Source organism: Diadema antillarum, unplaced genomic scaffold (assembly GCF_040938485.1).
Source record: "Diadema antillarum isolate AM-2024a unplaced genomic scaffold, OU_Dant_1.0 seq00001494_RagTag, whole genome shotgun sequence".
Taxonomy (NCBI): domain Eukaryota; kingdom Metazoa; phylum Echinodermata; class Echinoidea; order Diadematoida; family Diadematidae; genus Diadema; species Diadema antillarum.
In genome coordinates this window covers 135,014-157,129 of record NW_027272231.1, presented here as the reverse complement: position 1 = coordinate 157,129, position 22,116 = coordinate 135,014, and the positions used below count along the sequence as shown (strand labels likewise).

Genomic DNA, 22,116 nt, shown 5'->3' with positions numbered 1-22,116 from the left:
GAGAGAATCAACGAGAGAAATCAGCAGTATGCCGGCGATCGAAACTCAATGATTTGATCTTGAATAATCTCTGTGCAAAAAAAAAAAACAAAAAAAAAAAGCCCCACGAAATTTCACAATCGCACTTATACTCTCTGGTATCATGATCAAATCACTGATTTTATAAGTAGCTATACATACTATTTACAGTGTCATTCTATTTTTGTTTTCGTTAAAAGCAACGTAACTTACGACATACATGGTTTTTTTCTACTCAATCCTAGGACAGCTAAAATCTGGGAAATGATAACAAGCAACAAGATGATTCAGTCACAATGTTGCCGTGATCAAAGGTTTACTACATTTGTATGTCAGGAGATAACAAAAGTAGAGCAAATAGAAAGAAAATATATGAGCGTATATATTTATATATCTTACTTATCAATGCCCCCTATTAAATAAACTAAGAAGGGCAGTTTTGAACAGCATATATCTAAAGAGCCGTAGATACATATTTTTGTATTTGTGTTTGAATTTGTGGTTTTAACTGGACTAAAATATAGAAGTTGCTCCAGACTGCATCTAGTGATTGCCTGGTGTGCCAAAGGGTGGTGTGAAACACTTCTATGATTTTACTGATACATTAGGATGAACACTTGAGCTGCACGTTACTGCAGCGGCTGTCGTCACCTCACCAGGAAGGAGCAAACACCAGCAGACTTTTGATCACAGAGTTTGGAGGATGCGAGGGATGGTTGCCACGACATCGAGGAGGGCATCACTCCAGAGCTTGCGAATTTTGATCGTGGATGACGAAGAAGAAGGGTAGGAGGGGGCTTGGATGTTTGTGCAAAAGGGGTTGGGGGAGGGGGAGGGGAGAGGAGGGGACTTAATCCTGTGACCCTCATTCGTTCTCGACTGAGCTGACCTTCATGCTGCCGTAGTAGCATGACCTCATGAAATTCAGGATAGCCACGATAAAGGCACCTAGATTGAAGAAACAGAGAGGACAAGAAGGATATTTTATCTTGCTTGTCATCACAAGTTAAAAATCAAGGACAGAACTACCACTGATTTTAAACTGCTCACAGATAAAGTCACAGATACAGACACAAATACACAGAGACTGAGACACGAGGACACAGACAGAGTCACTGACATAGACAGTCCCAGAACGGGCATAGATACAGACACACACACAGTCACAGATACACACAAACATAATGCAGACACAGATAAGTCACAGACAGACATACACAAACATAACCACAGACACAGGCATAGATACCAAAGCATGCATACAGTCACACATAAAGATGAGTCACAGACATACATGTACATACACATACACACAGACAATTGCAGTCACAAAGGCAAACACAGGCACACGCATCCACATTATATCTTATAGAGTCACACTTGGAATTTCTTGCCTGCTATAATTCCTACCCATTTACACATATCCATGCAAATTTTGAGCAAACTTACAGCTCATATATCACACTTCTGATGCAAATGTACATACAGATAATTGTTTTTGGATATAAACTCCAAATTTTATTGTCCAAGAATGGAAATTCTTTTTGCCCAATTGATCGTGGGCCCGGTAGCCACTGAGCAGCGCCAGATCGACGTTGCTCTAACCTTTTCAACTGTTGAACGGCAAACAAGGTAGCAGCAACTCCCATCTTTTAACATCTTTTGGTATGACGCGGCCGGGGTTTGAACCCACGACCTCCCGATTGTGAGGGCAGCCGCTCTACTCACTGAGCCAACACATCGGTTATAGCCAATCGGTTATAGCCAACATCGGTTATCATCAAATCATCATCAGATCATCATCAGATCATCATCATCAGATCATCATCATCATCAGATCATCAAATAGAAGAGAAGACATACAAGACATAAAACTGCACTAACCCCTTAATGTGACCATGCACTTAGCAATAACTTGCCATGCTTTTTTATCAGCATTCAGATCAATACCCCAAAACTGAACCTGTATTGTGACTGCCAAGCTCAAAACCCACAAAAAAAATAGGCCAAAATGAATGTCCACTTACGGACATAGTTTCAAAGATTAAGTTGTAAGCTTTAAAATGGTATATAACTTGTTAAAATTGGACCATCCTAACCCATTGAGACTGTGATTGAAATATGAGTAAGGAGCTGCAGTTTCATAGAAAAGGGAGAAAAGAGGATTTAAGGATTAGGGTCACTCAGGCGTGCTGTGCAGAAGCATCAAAGAAAACATTGTCTGTCTTTAAAAAAAATGGTCTGGGAAAACTATTTATATCACAATTTTGGTTTTGTTTCCAACCCGTTGAGGATGGGCTGATTTTGCTACAACACGCATATCCCAGAGACACTTGCTCGAGTATACTCCAGACTCGTCCTCAACGGGTTAAGGCATGGTACAGTTTCGGTTGAGATAAAGCTTCAGGTTTCCAACAGTTTTTGTTGTTGTTGACATAATGAGAAACATCTTATAAAATATGAAAGAGCCAATAATTCTCTGAGGAATTCAAAGTTTATTTAATCAAAATTGGTTTTGAAATAGCAGAGCTATCCAAAACAAAGCAATCCTAATAAAATATGGGACCCACCTTTCATTACAATCGCCTTGTTTTACTTTGTTCTTGGATATCTCAGCCATTTCAAAATGGATTTTTATCAAATGAACTTTGAATTCCTCTTAAAATCATTTTGCTCTTTGACATTTCACAAAGTGGTTTCTAAGTATCTCTCAAGAAGTTAAAAGCTGAATCCTCACCTCAACCAATACTATAACATCCCTTTAAGCCATCAAAATTTGACAGTAGATAGAGAAAAGGTTACTCTCCCAGGTAAGGCGGACTTTAAAAAATTTGAGTCGGTCAATCCAAATGAAATACTGTATTTTGATTCATTACAGAGAATCCTAATCTGTGACTTTTTGTGGGTTTTGAGCTGGGCAGTAAGTTAGCAAGCTTGCACAGGCATAACAATGGCCTCAGTCTAACAGGAAGGGCATAGTGATACGATAGGAATTAACGGATTAGGTAATCTCCATTCAATAGCAATTAATTTCCACACATCTCTGTGCCAATTGGTGAAGAACCACTCTAGTGGACATGAACCATTGGTGAACAAAGCACATCAGGGCGAATACTGTATATGGCAAAAAACATCGCGAGGTTTTCATTTTCGCGAATTTCACAAGTTGGGTGCTTTACGCAAATTTAAAAACAAATGAAAATAGATCCCGAAATGAATGTAACGTGCATGCATACACTTGACTGGTCAGTACTGTACTCTACAATGGCAAATTTAACCAAAAGCTCGTGAAATTATCGGGAAGTCCTGATTCGCGAAAAATTAGACTCGCCAAATATATAGCGTATACAGTACCGTATCTTCTTATGGTTGGATGTACCATGCAAATAACTAGCAATCCTCAAAAGCCAATGGAATGTTCACTTTGTTAATCTCACTTGTCATGATTCTATATTTCAGTCTATATAAGTCTGTTGTACAGCAGGGCCTAACCCAGATCTTGCACACCTCTCCAAAAACTTACCTATCCAGACAAAGTAGATACCTCCCTGGCTCTGGGCAAGGGACAGTGTTCCAACCTAAAGGACAAAAGAAACACATAAATTTAAATGGCTACAACTAAATGTACAGGCAGAGACAATATGCATGCATTCAAACACCAATATTCAGAACTACAGAATTAAATATAAAAATCCAAATGAAATAGAAGTAAAAACACTGAAGCATCTATCAGAGATAAAAGCCTACAATACTTTCATCAAATGAATTGTTTTTGTTTTGTTTATATAATGTGTGTGTGAGAGAGAGAGAGAGAGAGAGAGGGAGAGAGAGTGTGTGTGCATGTATCACATACAAAATATATCTCCAATGCTTGGCTACTATTTCAGCAAATGCAACCCTTTTTATCTACAACCGTGAAAAACATTCTGAGTTATCTTGAGCAGAAAGAGGATTTTATGTCAAAGAGTAAAATCCCACAGCTACCTTTCAATGATCTTTATGGGAAAATATTGGCTGTAAAGGGTTGGCATAATGTTCTAACATTGGATGATCTTCACAGATGTTTGCCAAAAACAAACTAGAACTATCACTCATTGTGATTAATATACCCCCACCCACAACTGAGGAAATTAGCTGAACCAGGATTTTTTTAAAACTTTTTAATGAAAAAAAAAATTACCAAGGCAATGCACTGTCCAACAGTAAATAAATGTATTGCTCACTGTTAGTCAAATGTCCCACATCTCAAGTCAAATGCTCAAAAACTGAATGAGCAAGATAAATAAACTGACGATTTCTATGGTTTTTATTAAAAATTGTATAACCATGGCGCAACACAATTTGGATAATAAGAAAAAAAAATGTAGTTTTGCACAACTATATATCATAGCCATCACATGTGCCAAATTTTAAGCCAAATGCTAACAGGATGAGGGGCTTAGTTGAATTCACAATATTAGTGTATCATTTTCATTCAAAATATACTGCTACCATGGCAACACATTTTCAACACTGACAAAAGAGTTTTTGCACATCTAGGTAATGTAGAGGTAACATGTGCCAAATATGAAGCCAAAATGCTAGAGAGTAGAGAGTCAGGATCTAATTGAAATGTTTGTATAATTTTCATTCAAAATGCACTGTTACCATGGCAACATATTGTTCAACAATGATGAAATACAAAGTTTGCATATCTCTGTACTACAATGGTTGCATGTGCCAAATTTCAAGCCAAACGCTCAAAGACTGAGGGAGTTACCTGAATCCACAATATCTTTATATTGATTTTCATTCAAACTATGCTGTTACCATGGCAACACAATGATCAACAATGACGAAAGGTTAAGTTTGCACATCTACATACCATAGTGGTCAGGTGTGCCAAATTTCAAGCTAAATGCTCAAAGACTGAGGGAGTTGGTGGAATCCACATGCTTTTTGGTGAAAAAATGTTGTTACCATGGCAACGCATTGTTCAACAATAATGACAGATTAAGTTTGAACATCTATATGCTATAGTGGTCACCTGTCCCAAATTTCAAGCCAAATGCTCAAAGACTGAGGGAGTTAACTGAATCCAAAATATTTTTGCATGATTTTCATTAAAAATATACTGTTACCATGGCAACACATTGATCAACAATGACCAAAGACTATGTATGCTCATCTACGTACTATAGTGGTCACATGTGCCAAATTTCAAGCTTAATGCTCAAAGACTGAAGTAGTTACCTGAATTCACAATATTTTTGTATGCATTTTAGTGAAAAGCTGCTGTTACTATGGCAACCCATTGTTCACCACTGACGAAAGATTAAGTTTGCACATCTATATGCTATAGTGGTTGCATGTGCCAAATTTCAAGCCAAATGCTCAAAGAGTGAGGGACTTAACTGAATCCACGATATTTTTGTATGATTTGCATTCAAAATATGCCGTTACCATGGCAACGCGTTGATTACCACTGCCGAAAGATTACCTTTGCACATCTACGTACCACAGTGGTAATGTGTGCCAAATTTCTAGCTAAACGCTTGAAGACTAAAGAAAGTTAGCCGAATCCACAATATTTTTGTATGTTTTTTGGTTAAAAAAAGCTGTTACCATGGCAACGCATTGTTTATCACTGACGAAAGATTAAGTTTGCACATCTATATACTATAGTGGTCATGTGTGCCAAATTTCAAGTCAAATGCTCCAAGACTGAGGGAGTTAACTTCATCCACAATATTTCTGTATGACTTTCATTCAAACTATGCTGTTACCATGGCAACATATCGATAAAAAATGACGAAGTAGTAAGTATGCACATCTACATACAATAGTGGTCACATGTGCCAATTTTTAAGCCAAATGCTTGAAAACTGAAGGAGTTAGACTCATCCACACATTTTTGTATGATTGGTAAAAAAAAATTCTGTTGCCATGGCAACAGATTCATCACCACACACATCAAACGTGTTCTGCACAAATATACATTACATTGATCGCATATCCCAAATTCAAACAGAATTGCTACAAAACTAAGAGATTAGAGCAATCCACAAGATTTTATAAGATTTATATGAAAATCTTCCGTTGCCATGGCAACGCATTATGAAATACTCACGAAAAAGGTCTCTTGCACATCTGCCTGTGATAGCGGTCACACATGCCAAATTTCAAGTTGATTGCTCAAAAAATGAGAAAGTTGTTCGATCCACAAGTTTTTAATGAAAATATGCCGTTGCCATGGCAACGCATTAAGCGATACTAATAAAAAAGGTGTCTTGCACATCTACCTTTGATAGCAGTCACACATGCTAAATTTGGGGATAATTGCTCAAAAAATGAGAGAGTAGTTCGATCCACAAGTTTTTACGAAAATATGCCGTTTCCATGGCAACGCATTATGCAATACTAACGAAAAAGGTGTCTTGCACATCTACCTTTGATAGCGGTCACACATGCCAAATTTGGGGTCAATTGCTCAAAAAATGAGAGAGGAGTTCGATCCACAACATTTTGCTAGATTTTTTTAAAATTTGCCGTTGCCATGGCAACTCATTATGCAATACTAACGAAAAAGGTGTCTTGCACATCTCCCTTTGATAGCAGTCACACATGCTAAATTTGGGGATAATTGCTCAAAAAATGAGAGAGTAGTTCGATCCACAAGTTTTTACGAAAATATGCCGTTTCCATGGCAACGCATTATGCGATACTAACGAAAAAGGTGTCTTGCACATCTACCTTTGATAGCGGTCACACATGCCAAATTTGGGGTGAATTGCTCAAAAAATGAGAGAGGAGTTCGATCCACAACATTTTGCAACGGACCGACCGCCCGACCGCCCGCCCGACCGACCGACCGACCGACCGACCGGCCACCCGACCTCAGGATGATTCCTATATACCCCCCCTACACACTATGTGTGGGTGGGGGTATAATTACAGGAATTCTCATATCATACACAGAATCATTATTCAAACTCACAGCTCCATGATTACATGGCTTAACCAAATGAGGGTGAGCTGATTTTGCTCCAACACACATTTCCCACAGACACATGCGAGAGTATACTTGGTAACATGATTCACTGCTTTTTATTATTTTTTCTGAATAATAAACAATCTTTAAACTGTTTGACTCTGAAACTGACAATTATGTTTCTAAGTGTAGCAAGAAAAGAATGCTGAAAACCTGCTTATCCAATAGTGGCGAGCCCATGGAGTCAAAAGGGGCCTGAGCTTTCGTTCATTGAATTGAGGGCAGAGTTTACACACACACTCTCTCTCCCTCTCTCTCTCTCTCACACACACACATTGTATAAACAAAACAAAAACAATTCAGTTGATGAAATATCCAATAGTGTATCCAATAGTGGCGAGCCCATGGAGTAAAATGGAGTCAAAAGGGGCCTGAGCTTTCGTTCCTAGCAGAATCTTTGTCAGAGGCAAACAACTCTCTCTTTAGCTTCATCTTAAATGCATCACAAGAAGGAGCGTCGTAGCATTTTAAACTGCACAATCGAGATGTCAAACTTACGGTGACTCCGATGCCAGCAGCCAGAAAGACGATGCCCAGTACGGCGTACACGATGCAGCGGTTTTTGGCAAAGCTGGGTCCAACCGAGGATCTGCGTACGGAACATAACGAACACAAAACTGACATGCAGTCTCTGCATCCATGGGTATTGATACAGTCAAAAATAGCCGACTCAATAGGATATGTCAGTTTCAATGGATTGGGGAATTGACGACATGGCTAGGCACTCACAAGCCCAGCCCGAAACATTGAAACCAAAACTGGCTCTTGCTCATGTCACTTTTTTCCCCTCCTTGCAACTCTCTGTAATGTACATGTACTCATATCCTATCGCATAGCACTGCATTCTATTCTTCGTTAAATTGAGGGCAGAGTTTACACTGTTACAAGAGACAGTCAGCTCCTACTCACAACCATGTATACAGACAATGAGTTTGAGCCAGTGATGAGAATCATTGCTATTTCACTGTTCAGCTATGTATTCTCTACATTTTGCAGCAAAGGATAGTTCCCCCTTGTAATGCATGTACTCATTGTTCTTTACACTGGTATGAAGAGCGAGTGCTTGAGACACAGTGGAGTGTCAGAAAGACTTGTTGCTACAGCATGTCATGGACTCAATCAGTTTACTTGCTTGTCACAAACTTTAACCTATAGAATCCAAGAAAAAAAAAAACCAAACAAACAAACAAACAAACAAGCCTGCGGTATAATGCCATTTCTTTGAATCATAATCTTCACTCTTCTTTGTCAGCTTTTCATAAAGAGTTAAAAATTCTCTTTAATTTGAACCCTGTGTTTGTCAAAATATAATTGCTTGTTTCAGTTGAAAAATTGTCTAAACACTTTATAGCTAAACCTGTAACTACTTAAATTGTCAACAAGTTGTTTTAAGATAAAAATTATTGTCTCTCCCCCCAAAAGTCATGTTTTGTAAAGTTTTGTAAATTTCTTTCTAATTTTGTGCAGACTTGATGAACCTAACCACTTCCATTTGATCTTTCTCCAATGTGAAATATGCAGGGACATTCAGATTTGACAATTTGCTACAGAGAAGAAGATGTTTTCTGCAGTACAATTACATAACAATTTGCTGGGATAAATCACTCATAAGGCATGCAGCTGCATGAGTACGGTCACTGAAATGAAGTGCCCAAGTTATATATGATCCCTGGCTAATCTGGAATACTCTGTGACACTTAGCCAGAAAAGAATGACATGCCTTCCTCTGGTCTAGTGAACAAAGATTTATTGAAGGGTATTGTGCACTCCACACATCATAGGCACTCAGTGACAACTTTCTAAACAATGCCTGAAAGCATTCACTGCCAGTATCTCCCTGACGAAGCCTCCATACTCTCTACATGACAAAAAGGATTGGTTGAATGTCCCTCCTGTCCAGCGGACATCAAACTGTAAAACAACTTTACGAAATAATAATGAAAACTTGTGACTCCCACCAACTCTGAATCTTAAGCTTACACATCTTCAGAAGTTTGAGTTGCCTCGTGAGATTGGCGGAAACCCCATACCCCATTTATACAGGGCATTTACAGGGCTCATGAGGTGCTCTAAAACACTGTGTAAACGGTCACCAACGTTTTGAGCGCTCCGCGCTGTGGATACCGCTTTTATGTTAGAAGTTTCTGTGTACTCGAAAGTCACCATGACATATTTATGCCCCTCTCAGCCACTTTGCATGTGATCTTGGGAAGAGGTCATTCTGTGCTTTCAATGAAGAGACTTTAAGGAGCATGAGGGTCAAAGTGCTTCAGGAGTGCTCCTCGGCCAAAACTTTTTGTATAAATGGGGTATTAACTTTAATTTGTAAGAAAATGAATACCAGTGTGCTTCCTTTGATATTTCGACTTCTGGCATGGGTTAACTTCAACATACAACCATCAACTCCCATTTTCTATTTCTCAGAGTGTGTGCTTTTCATCCCCAATGAAAGTTTGTAACCTAAACAAACAAACAAACAAACAAACAAACAAACGAGCAAACAAAAAACATACATAGTTACAAAGAGTAACAGTAAATTGTTCACTGGTTAACTTACACTTTTCTGCAGTAAGGGCATCTGGCCAGGGCATAGTGATGAGGAAACTGTTGAAGTGAGAATGACAAGAAGAAAGTGTTCAGGTTCTATTTATCTCTAGAATGTCTACTGCCCAAATCACAACTCAGTTATACATTCAACTAACCCTACATGTGTGATTGAATTCTGTTACACACTTTTTTTTTTAACAGTAAGCACAGGAAATCAGTGATTCATATTGAAACTGAAGATTCCTGACCTAAATTTGACTAAAGTTTGTTAAAAAGTGGTGTATTTCTTTTTTCTTTTTGATCATGATTAGTGACCAACACCCTCCAAGCTGTTCTGACCTTTGCACATGATCAAATTAATGCATCCTATGTTTGCAGGGTTGTCCACAAATCACATTACACATAGGTTTGTGAAACCATCATTAGTAACTCTCAAGCAATTGAGGTATCAAACGATATTAAAGTGGACCATAAAGATGGCAGGACACAAAATCTAAAACTAATCTGCTTCTAGTCCCACTTCACGGCTAAGATGCAGGGCTCAATTACCAGTAAAAGTGATTATTTTGTGGATCTACAGTATGTCATAATAACATATCAAATTCTGCATGTCAAAGATGCATTCAAATGCAAACCTTCAACTCAGTTCGGAACAAAACTGACAACCAAGGCTGGTATGATAAACACAGAGAATGCTTGGAATGGCACTCTCCCTTGTAAAATCACCAGTTACACAACGGTAAACAATGCGTGACCTGTGGAGAGGTGTACGTCTACTCACGCGGAACCACTGGTTGCAGTGGGCGCAGACAATCCTGTAGCCAGATATCGTCGTCAGCGTTGTTGTGGTTGGGGCACCATGGGGGAACATTGCAGACTGCAGGTTGATGATGCGTTTGCTGCAATATTGAGGGATTGAATTGAAGAAGTAGTGTTGGTAGCAGTAGTAGTAACGGTGGTGGGAGCATATAGCACAAAAAGAATAGTGACACTGACAATGCTAAAAATAATAATGTTAATATGATCATGAATATTAATAATTGAACAGCAGTAATGACAAGAACAGTGATCTGTTTAGTCTTCAGAGTTGTATTTTGGTTAACTTTACCTTTTAAAACTGTACATTCATATCATCACTTAAAAGGACTCTACTGGATTACAAGAAAATATTATATGAACACACAAAATAATAAATATGAATAGCTGTTTCAGATGGTGTCCAGTTGTCAATTATGCTTGTTACCAGTGAATAACAGTATTAAAGTAGTAACTATTGTTTCTTTGTTCAATCAAATACAATTTTCCCTCTCCTCCACTCAAGTGAATGGTCATTTCTAAGTACATAGGACATGTACTTGTAGTTGGCAAGTCCACGTGCGTAAAACATGCCCCAACACTTAACAGTAAAAGTGGAATTTGCTTTCAGCTACAATACATAGCGTAGTGGCTGGCAAGGAGGTTTTTTAGGCAATGCAAGCTGGATCCTCATTTCACTCATCACATTGATTTGATTTGAATTTATTGCCACTTCATGGGGTGGAACACCCTGATCAGCAGAGCTGGTTTCCATAGGGGTCCACATAATACATACTGTACACATTTCCTGATAACAATGATTGGGTTATGATGTATCTGCTAAAATGTGTTTATATCTGGATTGTAATAATACAACATTTAGATTGCCACTTTGGCGTATTTCCCACACTGCAAAAACAGTGGTGTTAGATTTAACACCACTGGTGTTGAATCTAACACCGGCCGAACTTCAATAAAGGACCACACCATCTGGTGTTGAAGTAACACCGTCTCTGGTGTTAAAATATCCAACACCCATGGGTGTTAAAGGGTGTAAAAATATACCAACACCAGCCTCGGTGTTTTTTCAACACTTAAGAGAGTGTTAAGAAGTTGACACCATAATGGTGTTCATTTGACATCCCAACACCAGTTATGGTGTAAGTTCAACACCCGTGGTGTTAAAATATACCAACACCAGCTTTGGTGTTGCTTAGATTATTGATAAGTTGACACCACTTTGGTGTTCTTTTGACACCCTTTAACACCAATGACGGTGTAACTTCAACACTATTTGTTGTTAGAATCTATACCCCAACACCTGTCATGGTGTTATTCTAACACTTCAAAGTGTTATAAGTTTGCATTATTTGGTGTTTATTTGACACCACAGAAGTGTTGATTCAACGCTTCAGAGTGAGAAATAAATTCCAAGTGATGCCAACTTATTAACAATTTGAAGTGTCGATACCTCGACATCATTTCACACTCTCCACATTCAATCGCACAAAATAACACAGTAATGTAAGTAGGTGAAAGACAGTCACGTGCCACTAGGTTGATCAAAATATTTAATAAATTCTGTCTGTCACAACAAAACACAATAATTCTATTACATGTAATGAAAGCCTCATCTCTACAATGTAAGTATCAAAATGGAAAACCTTTGACCCTGTCAGTTGGTTCTTTGATTATCTATGCAAATGAGATACATTATGGCTATTGTAGGCTAAAATATCAAATTTAAATACTCACTCTGAATACCTTTGGCCTTCTTGGCACTATCAAGTTGAATTTTCAAATGAAATTGATACTAGTATTATATCTTCTTGGCTCTATCATTCAAATGTTCAAATTGAATTGCCTACTCAGCTGTATAATTCAAATATTCAACATAGATCATCCAGTCTGGTTGTAAAATGTTAACATAAAAAAAATTATACTCTTTCTTTTGATCAATGCTATTGCAAGTGACGATACAAGCATGTGAAATTGTGATCATTTAAATATTCAAATGACACACATAAGGCCTTCTTGGGCCAATATTTTCAACTCGAACTGGATGTAATTGATACCCCCACCTAAAACTTAGAGAGTTAGCTCAATTCATGATATTCTTGTATGCCTTTTGTTGAAAAAAAAAGTACAATGTAACAAAAGTTGTTACCATAGCAAGATTACTCAACAGTGAGATCAGTGTGTGACTCATTTTAAGATTACACTGGTTACATGAGCGAAACCTCAAGTCAAATGCTAGAAAACTGAGGGAGCTCACCCAATTCACAGTATTTTTTGTTTGATTTTCATTTTAAAAGATGGTTGCCATTACATTAGCACTCTGTGCAATATTTCAGGCCAGATGCTAAGAAACTGAGGGAGATTGCATAATCAACTGTTGTATAAGTTTTTAATTTGAAAATGTCACTGCCATGATAACACTTTCTTTGACCGATACAAAAGATGACATTTGCACATTAGCGCACTACAGTGGTCACTTGCCAAATTTCAAGTCAAATGCCTAAAACATGAGGGAGTTATGAGTCAATCACAATATCTTCGATTGCTTTGTATTAAAAAAAAAATAAGTTAGCATGGCAACGCATTGTTTAACATTGACGAGATAAGTGTTTTGCACATCTAGAATTTATCTTGTCACAATATATAGGTGTCATATCTCAAGGTTATTGCTAAAAATTGAGAGAGTAAGCTCAATCCACTTGTAGTTTATACGATTCTCATTACAAAATACCATTAACTTGACAACATACTATTTGACAATGACGAAAAATAAAATTTGCACAGGTACATAATACAGTGGTCACATGTGCCAAATTTAAAGTCAAATGCTCAAAATCTGAGGAAGTTAGCTGAATCCACATCGTACTTGTGGATGATTTGTATGAAGATGCTGTTGCCATGGAAACGGATTTATGACCCCCCACAAAAAGTGTCTTGCACGATAACATATTATCATAGTGACCATATGTATCAAATTCAGATTTAAATGCTAAAAAAAAAAAAGAAATTACGAGAGCAGCGTGATCCACACAATTTTGTATGATTTGTTTAAAAACTGCAATTGCCATGGCAACAGATTTCTGGACAATCGAATTTCAACAGAATTGATTTAAAACTAAGTAGCTTGATCCACATTCTGTATTTGTAATCTTTATGAAAATTTGATGTTACCATGGTAATGCATTACTCCATACTGACACATGTAAACTAGGACATGTAAAAATTACAAGGTCGTTGTTCAATGTCCCCTGGACTAAAGGTAATCACCTCCTCATCAAAAACTGTCATCGACTAATGAAGAGTACTGTTTCATCAACTGTATATCATCAGTCTCTATCTCGGTTCCTCCATAGAACTGGACTTGGAGTATCTTCACAGTTTCACTGTCACAATGATGATTCTTCAAGTGTCTTCTAAAACCATTGAACGAATCAAATTATGTCCGTACACAGGCCCCCTGGGCGCAATTTATTGTTTGTCCATCACTCAGTCCATGTTCGTATGGCAAACAATGAAAAAAAAAGCAGTTTCAGTGGGAACTCCTAAAGAATGCATCACTTCATTATCTATTTGAAAGTTTAGATCTCGGTTCACGAACTCGGGGTAATTCCAAATGTCCAAAGGTTGATGAGAGGTTTTGCATACCGTAGACAAAACACATATCTAATGTGCTTTGAACAATGTGTCGAAGGCACTCTGAATGATATCACCAGGGCAGGGCAGGGTAGTGGTCAACAATGAAGTAATATTGGTACACATGTATGTTATCCTTCTGACGTCCTCTGTCAAGCAAGCTGCATCTTCTGATCTTCAAGCAAGCAAGCTGCATCAAGAGCTGCATCTTCTTCTGCTTTCCCTCTTCAAGTGGTGATCAAAACTAGCATCAGGCTGAAAATGTAAGGAAACAATGAAAAACAAACAGACATTGTATGAATCTATTACAAATAAAAACTAGACAAATTTGACTGTGACATTTATTTCGATTCCATAATGCAATTTGATAGACTCAGTCACACATAGGCTTAACACATTTTATTCACATTTATGATTATTTTAACAGATTTCAAGCTATCACACACACGGAGGGATGGACTACTCAAAACCATAACAATTCAGGCACCACTTCTTGGCAGAGGATAATAAATGGATCTTATTCCATTTTACTTAAAGATCACTATAATTTCACAATTAAAACTCACTTACACTTGTATACCTATTTTTTCTTAAAGCTTTGAAATTTATCACTTTTCTCTTATTCGTGACTGATCAAAAAGCAACTTCAAAATTTTAGCCTACATATGGGGGAGACAATCTTTAAAGTTCAAGGATCGACTTTGAAGCATTCACGAGTAAAGTTCTCGTCGACATCAGGACATAACCCTGACAAAGGCAAGTGCGCAAAAATATTCACAACATCCAAAAAAAAAGTTAACCTATGAAACATTGAAAAGCAAGTGATCTTAATAAATTACATAGTCCAACAACACAAAAAACCCCAGAAAATTTCCCTTGACCTCTAATTTCTTTTCTAATACCAAAACAGATCATAGAAAGTAGAAAATGCAAAATCAATTAAACTCGTAAGAATCAATTTCATTTTCAGAATACCAAAGTACTGTGAGTTCTAATTGCCTGTCCAAAATGACTCATAAAGGCTTGTTCAGATATGATGAGTCAAACTCCGGCAACATTTTAGTGCACAAATCAATGCGATATGAGATGGTAAAAAACAAACAAATAAACAGATCAAAATGCAACAAAACAAAACAAAAACACTGAGGCAAGAGGAATATATTTTGCAACACAGTGGCAAGAAGTTATGGTGCAATCAAGCTCAAAAGTAAGTGAAGATACAATGTCATGAGTTTATCTTTATCTTATTTTTTTTTTGAGTCATGTGCATTCATTAACATAATGAAAGTGGCGTGGTTCGGCGCACCATATTTGAACAAACCTTATAGTCATGTAGACTTGCCTTTTGAAATCGGATAAGGTAGTCTATAGCCAAAGCCACAGAAATCTTGCACAATCCTTGTGCCCTGGTTCACAGGTGGAAGCAGATAGAGTACAAGAAGGATTTGCAGGTTACTTACATTCTATGCTGTGTTGTAAGAAATGCATGTTATATACAATATATTCTACGACTCATTAACAAAGTATCCAGGTATCAACAGAAATTATCAGTGAATTGCACTGCATAATCAGGGAGCATTAAGTAAAACATATGATCCTTCATGTAGGATGAACCCATGGGTTGTTGTGTGACTTCTTTAAAAAAAACAAGAAAAAAAAGTCTTCTTTATTTCATCAGCATCTCCAAAATAACAAAATTACATTACATATTGATTTGTGACTGTGAACTTTTATATTACAATTGAGTTTCGTGAAATCCATTCATCTGCCTTTGAAAAATCAAAGTCACAAGATATTTCCTGCATTTTTTTTTTTCATAATGAAGGGCTCCTGACCCTTGATTATTGACCTCACGACCCTCATCGACTCCAGGGAAACGTTTGATAAAATGTATTGTCAGATGCAAAGATTTCAGCTACTTATAACAGTTGTCACCAATGACAAGTTTTGTGGAACGCCCCCTGGATTTACATAGCCTTACCAAGTTTCATTCACAGATGATTGTTTTCAACTTGCGGCATGATACACAAGAAACGATATTGGATGGATAGACATCTAGAACATAAAAAAGGGGCTTTCAAAACCTATAGTATTGTGCATACCCTGACTGCTACCAGGTCTGGTGGTACACTATTTGATGATTGCTCCAAGTCTCATGAATCCACATCAGTTTTCCGCGTGTGTTCTCCCAGCAAACTCAACAGCTTGACTGTGGTTTCTGAAGGCTTTCCTCTTGCTAGCTTGACAAGACCTTCCACCAAAAACTGGCCACTGCTCAAAAAAGCTTGGCATCGTTGCCTGGGAGAAGGAGTGAGAAGTACTTTTCAACCTGCAAGTGTAAGGACCATGAACATACATAATTATCAAGTGGCTACAAGTCCGCAAACTGTCAAACTGGTGCGCAAGGTGTGATGCAGTGTATTTACTGTATACAAGTGCATGAAACAGATTTATCTTGTGTGCATGAAAGATTTGATCAGAACTGCAGAAAACAAAGGGTTTTGTTCAGGTGGCTTCAGATTAATTCAGTTGGTGATTCTATTATATATACCTACTTGAGATATGCTCATAATTTCAAGTTCGTTTTAATTAGCCACGGGGGGGGGGGGGGGGGGGGGGGGGGGGGCAATAATATCCTGCTTCCAGGTATTCATCATCTTTATGCAGTGTACATTTTTTATGCAAATATTATTTGAGGAGAACTGGAAAAATCAAATGCCATTTTGCAATTGATCTACTCTCATTTTCAAGGTTTTTTAGATAGATAATACAAGTAAAAGGTCTTTTTGCAATTCTGTCATTTTCAAGATTCTCAAGTGCACTATTGCCAATATCATTAAGTGTGGCAATAACATAAGTATGGGGAAGAGGCATATTCCAGAAGGGATTTTTTTTTTCAAGAGATTATTTCAACAAATACTATCATCAAAGTAGACGTATATTCCCTCACCTGAATCATGAAAAAAGCGATGATACATGTATTCCATTTTGACTCACTTGTGAAATTTAGGATCAGTTCTCAGACAGAGAACAACTGCCAGTTATTAATATGGGCTGTGACTCTGTTTCTCGCTACCCTTGAACTCGCACCTTACAATTAGATCTAGAGTCTAGAGTCTTAACATGGACTCGGTGGAAATACCGGTTTTACATGCATGTGACGTCATCAACTTTATAAGAGCATATTCTTAAATTTGTAAGCGGTTAGCAAACTCATAAATAGTAGTACAACGTACTCATATTAGAAACTAGTTAGTAGATTCTAACGTAAGATCCACGCGCAAACACTAGCGTCCTATATAGGCCCCTACGTTCCTACGTGTAGCTACTGAAAACATCACGTAACCTGTTGTGATAAACAAAAATCAGGTCGGGAGAACCCCCCACCCAGCCCCTTTAATCGGGTATTTACGCTCTTTTTAGAGCGATATTTGCTACTAGTACCTAGTACTAACTTAAACCTAACAGTTTGGACCTAGAACAGTTACAGTAGGCCCTACAAAAAATATAGTATACCTACGAACATGTACAAACCTACGAACATGTACACACAAACATTGATCGAACTTCGTCTTCGTGCACGTCAGTAGCGGGTAATGATTTGCGCGCTAACAAAGATCCGCACCAGAGCCTCAGAGGTAAGAAAACTACATCAATAACAATACAAAATGCCACGGAACCTTTTATATTTAAAATTTGATGATATTTTTAAAATGCAATTATTGGACAAAGGAACCCTCAGCGAAATTCGGACTCAATGCACCGCTGTATAGCGCGTTGGTGTTATGGCCTATTACTATATATGGCAAACACTATAGGCTACATGTACTTAGTATGCTGCGCTACATAGTATACTATAGTATTATGTGCGTGCTAAGACAAAGTTGTCTATAATATGCGATGAAATCCGTGAAAATCATGCACATCGTTTATGATAGAAAATAACTGGTACACGAAATAATTACCTTAAAAGATACTTATCCCCGCTGACAGACTTAGCAAAGTCACCATCATAGATTCAATGTCATTTTTAGCCCCAGACGACATCGAAAACCTGACTATTGCGATGACAGACGTTGACGACTCCGCGCCACAGCAACAAATTTCAGGCATTGGCATGTGTAACCAATGAGATCATCGGACTGCGAACACGTGACTTTCTCTGGTGGACAACTAACACCGATACGGTGTTACTAGTGAAAACCCCCTTTTCATGACAAAACTATAACACCACTTGGGTGTCATTTTAACACCGAGAATCTAACACCCAATGAATGAGAGAATGTTGGTGTTAAATCAACACCGAAGGGTGTCAGATTGTGTCAATTTAACACCAAATTTAACACCCACAGTTTGACACCCGGTTGGTGTTACACTTTTAACACCGCATTTTTTGCAGTGCAGCCTTCTGCCTGTCTGGGAACAAAACAAAGTTATATGAAAAAGATGCCCATGACAGAAACATGACAGATCAGTGCCAACTACACTAGTGGAGTTGCCCCCTGACCTTTGACCCATTAAATCAAGTAAGAGGGTGTGATAAAAGACACACCATCACAAGATCTCATGTACAAATGTACTTTGACCCTGAACTGACGTGCTGTATAAACACACAATCAACAATGCATTTGTCCACCTGGGGAGATTTCATTTGCTAGACGCCACCTTGTCAGTGCTTCCAGAAACATGAAGCTGTATCCCATCTTTTCAGAAAAGGAAACTAATTTCACTGTTATTTGTAATATTTCAATCCGGAAAAGAGCTCTTTTTCTTCACAGAAATCTACAATTCCCCGTATCAGATAGTGGGTGTGATATGCACTAAAATATCCACCAAGTGCTCCTAAAATTAGATGGCATTGCACGAATGTCTAATGTGCTCACATTATGGAAGAACTATTTTGGCCAGTACTGCCAGCACTAGTATTTACAAAATTAATGAAACATTTGGGAAAGAGTATTTTGAGGAGAAAGTATGCATTCCAGTACATGCAATGCTTGTGACGTTTGCAGTCAACTGGGGTGTCCACAACAAAAAGAGTGAATTACAAAATGTAAATCTACTGCTTCATCGTTGAGAGTGCATATTTACATATGAATATACAGTATAGTGAAACTGAAAACAAGTGCATCTGAAGTCTCTGCTGCTTCATAATCGGACATAAGGACGAGAATGAAAGCAAAAATCCTTGAATTCTTTTCATGCAAGTGTAAGCTTTCCAATACAAGCATTCTGCAAAGTCCCAATCAACTGCCGGATACGAACACTCTGGGTAGACAGCAGAATTGTCTGGATGAGTTAACTTAAAACAGACATGTAATGATGTATACACAGCAGGTCACAACTGGGGCTATTCATTACCAAGCAAATCTGCGAGCTATTTTCATATGTACTACGCAAGCACACAATGCAAACTTCTGTAGGTGACGTCATGGACATAAAGTAAGCATACATTACTTTGTGCCATTTTGCGATGGACTGCAATGTTTATTTTGTGGCCCAAGGTTTACGAATATCATGTACGAGAATCTACATCTGTCCATCAACAAGAATGACATTATTTGGAATGCAATTCGTGAAATCAAGAGAACATGTCAACTACACTGTAGGAGGTTCCGATTCAGTGATCTTGTTTAAGTTTATATTATTTCATTGTTCTCTATTCTTGTGGTGGTAATGATGGTGGTGATGAAAGTGTTGATAGTGGTGTATGTGTGTGTGTGTGTGTGTGGGAGGGAGGTTTATTATAGGTAAGCAGGATTCAGCCACACAGGTTACCTTCTACTGATGTAACCACTAGTGCAGTGCATTTCGTGCTGATGTGCACTAATCATCACAGGGCACAATAAACATTAAGCAAATGACTCAGATACATTTGATGCCTACAAACCCTTCGGGTTCAACTGCTCTATCTTCATATAATAATTTCTCCATCCCCCCCCCCCCCTCCTTCAAGTACTATTCATTGCAAGTATTTTATAAGGCAGAGTAAAAAAAAAACCTAAATTATTTAAAAGGATGGTATAGTTTTGGTTGGGATGAGGCTTCAGGTTTCCAACTGTTTTTGTGAGATGATGAGAAACCTCTTGAAAAAGTATACAATACTAGAGGAATTCAAAGTTTATCTGATGAAAACTGGATTTGAAAGGGCTGGAGATATATCCAAAGACAAAGAGGTCCTAATAAAAGGTGGGACCAACCTTTTATTAGGAGCACTTTGTTTGTTGTTTTTTATATCTCAGCAATGTAAAAACCAATTTGTTTGAATTTTGAACTCTTCTTAAGAATGGTATTTGTTTCATTTTTCAAAGGTGGTTTCCAATAATCTTGGAAAAGTTCAAATCTGAATTCCCCCCATCTCAACCAAAACTATACCATCCCTTAGAGCTCACTGTTATGCAGAATCGTTTCTTTCTATTGCTGATTGCATCCCTTTAAGCTCTTTGTTATGCAGAATTGTTTGTTCCTATTGCTGATCTTTGAAAAATCTCTTACCAGCTATTAAATTTCATAATGTATTCCTCAATATTTCCCTCTCATATTGGCATACAAAAAAAAAAAATCAATATTTTGATTTTGTAAAGATCTTATGAATTCCATCAAATTTTCTCTAATATCCAGTAGAATACACAGTAAAATTCAGTGGTGTCTATTCAATAAGATGAGAGTTTCGGCAACAAACATTCCCCAAGGCACAGTGGGCTATAAGGAGGACATTCAACCAAGCCATCCGCAAAAAAAAAGGAATTGAGACAGAGAAAGGGTATGCGGAAAGGAAATCATGAAATTGCTTTCAAGAGATGTCATGACCCTGACATTTCAAGCGCTTTGTTTTTCACATAAAATTGAAAGAAAATCAATGAAAATCAACCATTTTCTCTTTTCACAACAAGCTTTCTAGTGTACATGTGCAAAATGTACACCATACTTTTAGATAGGCATTGGATAAAATTCTAGTCATACACCATTTTGATATTCATGTTACATGGACAATACAAATTTGAGACATTTCAAACGGTAGTTGTAGTACTTATTATGTAGTGGCATCTTTAAAGTCCCTTTAAGTTCCCTTTGAAAAGCATAAAATGGATATTGCATGGCACAGTAAAATGGCTGAATCATTCTGACAATGTAGGCCCTACATACACTGCAGCTGATGTTCGAATAATATATTGTACAATACAGGGCAATCCATACAAGAGCAAGATGTGATGTTTTACCATTGGCTTTTACTTTTGTTCTCTTCATTTCCTTGTTTGCTTTTTGTTTTATGTTTGCATGGTAAAAGGATTCAGGTTGCTACATCGTAATAAGAGAGATATACTTGTATTGTACTGTAGGTCAATATTGTTTCCTACTGTAGTGGTAGTAGTACAGTGAAGCCATACAAAGTATATCACATAATTTCTGTTTGTGATCACTTCCAAGCAGATTCAAGTTCCTCCATTACATCATGGACTTTGTACTTCTTTTATTACTGGCAAACCATTGCATACTATAGCTGTCACTCCATGACTGTGGTGTTTCTGTCAGTATGCACAATGTATGATGCCCCCTGAAACATGGTCCAAGAAACAACAACCTCACTGACATCCATGAGTGATGATCAACTCATTCCCGTCAACACTCAAAACTAGAGGACACGGGGTTTGACATCCCCTGAACCTGAACACCACATCTGAGAGGGATAGTTTTCCCTGACATCATCTGCCTGTAGGAGAGCAGTTATCTTAGCTCAGAACTGTAAAGCAGTGCAAACACATTTTATTGAGGTTGAAGTTGTAATCATGCATTGCCCTTACGTTGCACACAAAAATAATTTTAAACTACTCCAAAGCATAAGTTCTACATTGGAGAAATTATCTACAAATTTGTCATGCTATGTATATCTCTATAAAGCCTGTACATATCAATAGATGTGTTGAGTAGCAGCTTATAGTCACATGTTCACATTCATTGTATGTTGTATCTACAGACAAAGAAACTGTACATTGTACATCCACGTGTTATACATGTATATCACGAGGACTGTGTGTGTGCAGCACATTCCTAATGCAACCAGTACTTGTGCATCA

General features: G+C 37.7%; 1 protein-coding gene across 1 annotated transcript in view; it reads right to left on the bottom strand.

The window, feature by feature from the left end:
* Nucleotides 1-554: 554 nt before the first annotated feature.
* The window catches only part of LOC139710022 (type 1 phosphatidylinositol 4,5-bisphosphate 4-phosphatase-like), a 35,616-nt gene continuing 14,054 nt past the window's right edge, over nucleotides 555-22,116 (bottom strand). Inside the window, exons 4-8 of the mRNA XM_071621973.1 lie at nucleotides 10,377-10,494; nucleotides 9,606-9,652; nucleotides 7,547-7,637; nucleotides 3,542-3,596; nucleotides 555-966 (exon numbers count right to left, since the gene is read on the bottom strand). Of these exons, the coding sequence (XP_071478074.1) occupies nucleotides 884-966; nucleotides 3,542-3,596; nucleotides 7,547-7,637; nucleotides 9,606-9,652; nucleotides 10,377-10,494 (394 nt within the window). The 3' untranslated portion in view covers nucleotides 555-883. The remainder of the gene's footprint in view (nucleotides 967-3,541; nucleotides 3,597-7,546; nucleotides 7,638-9,605; nucleotides 9,653-10,376; nucleotides 10,495-22,116) is intronic.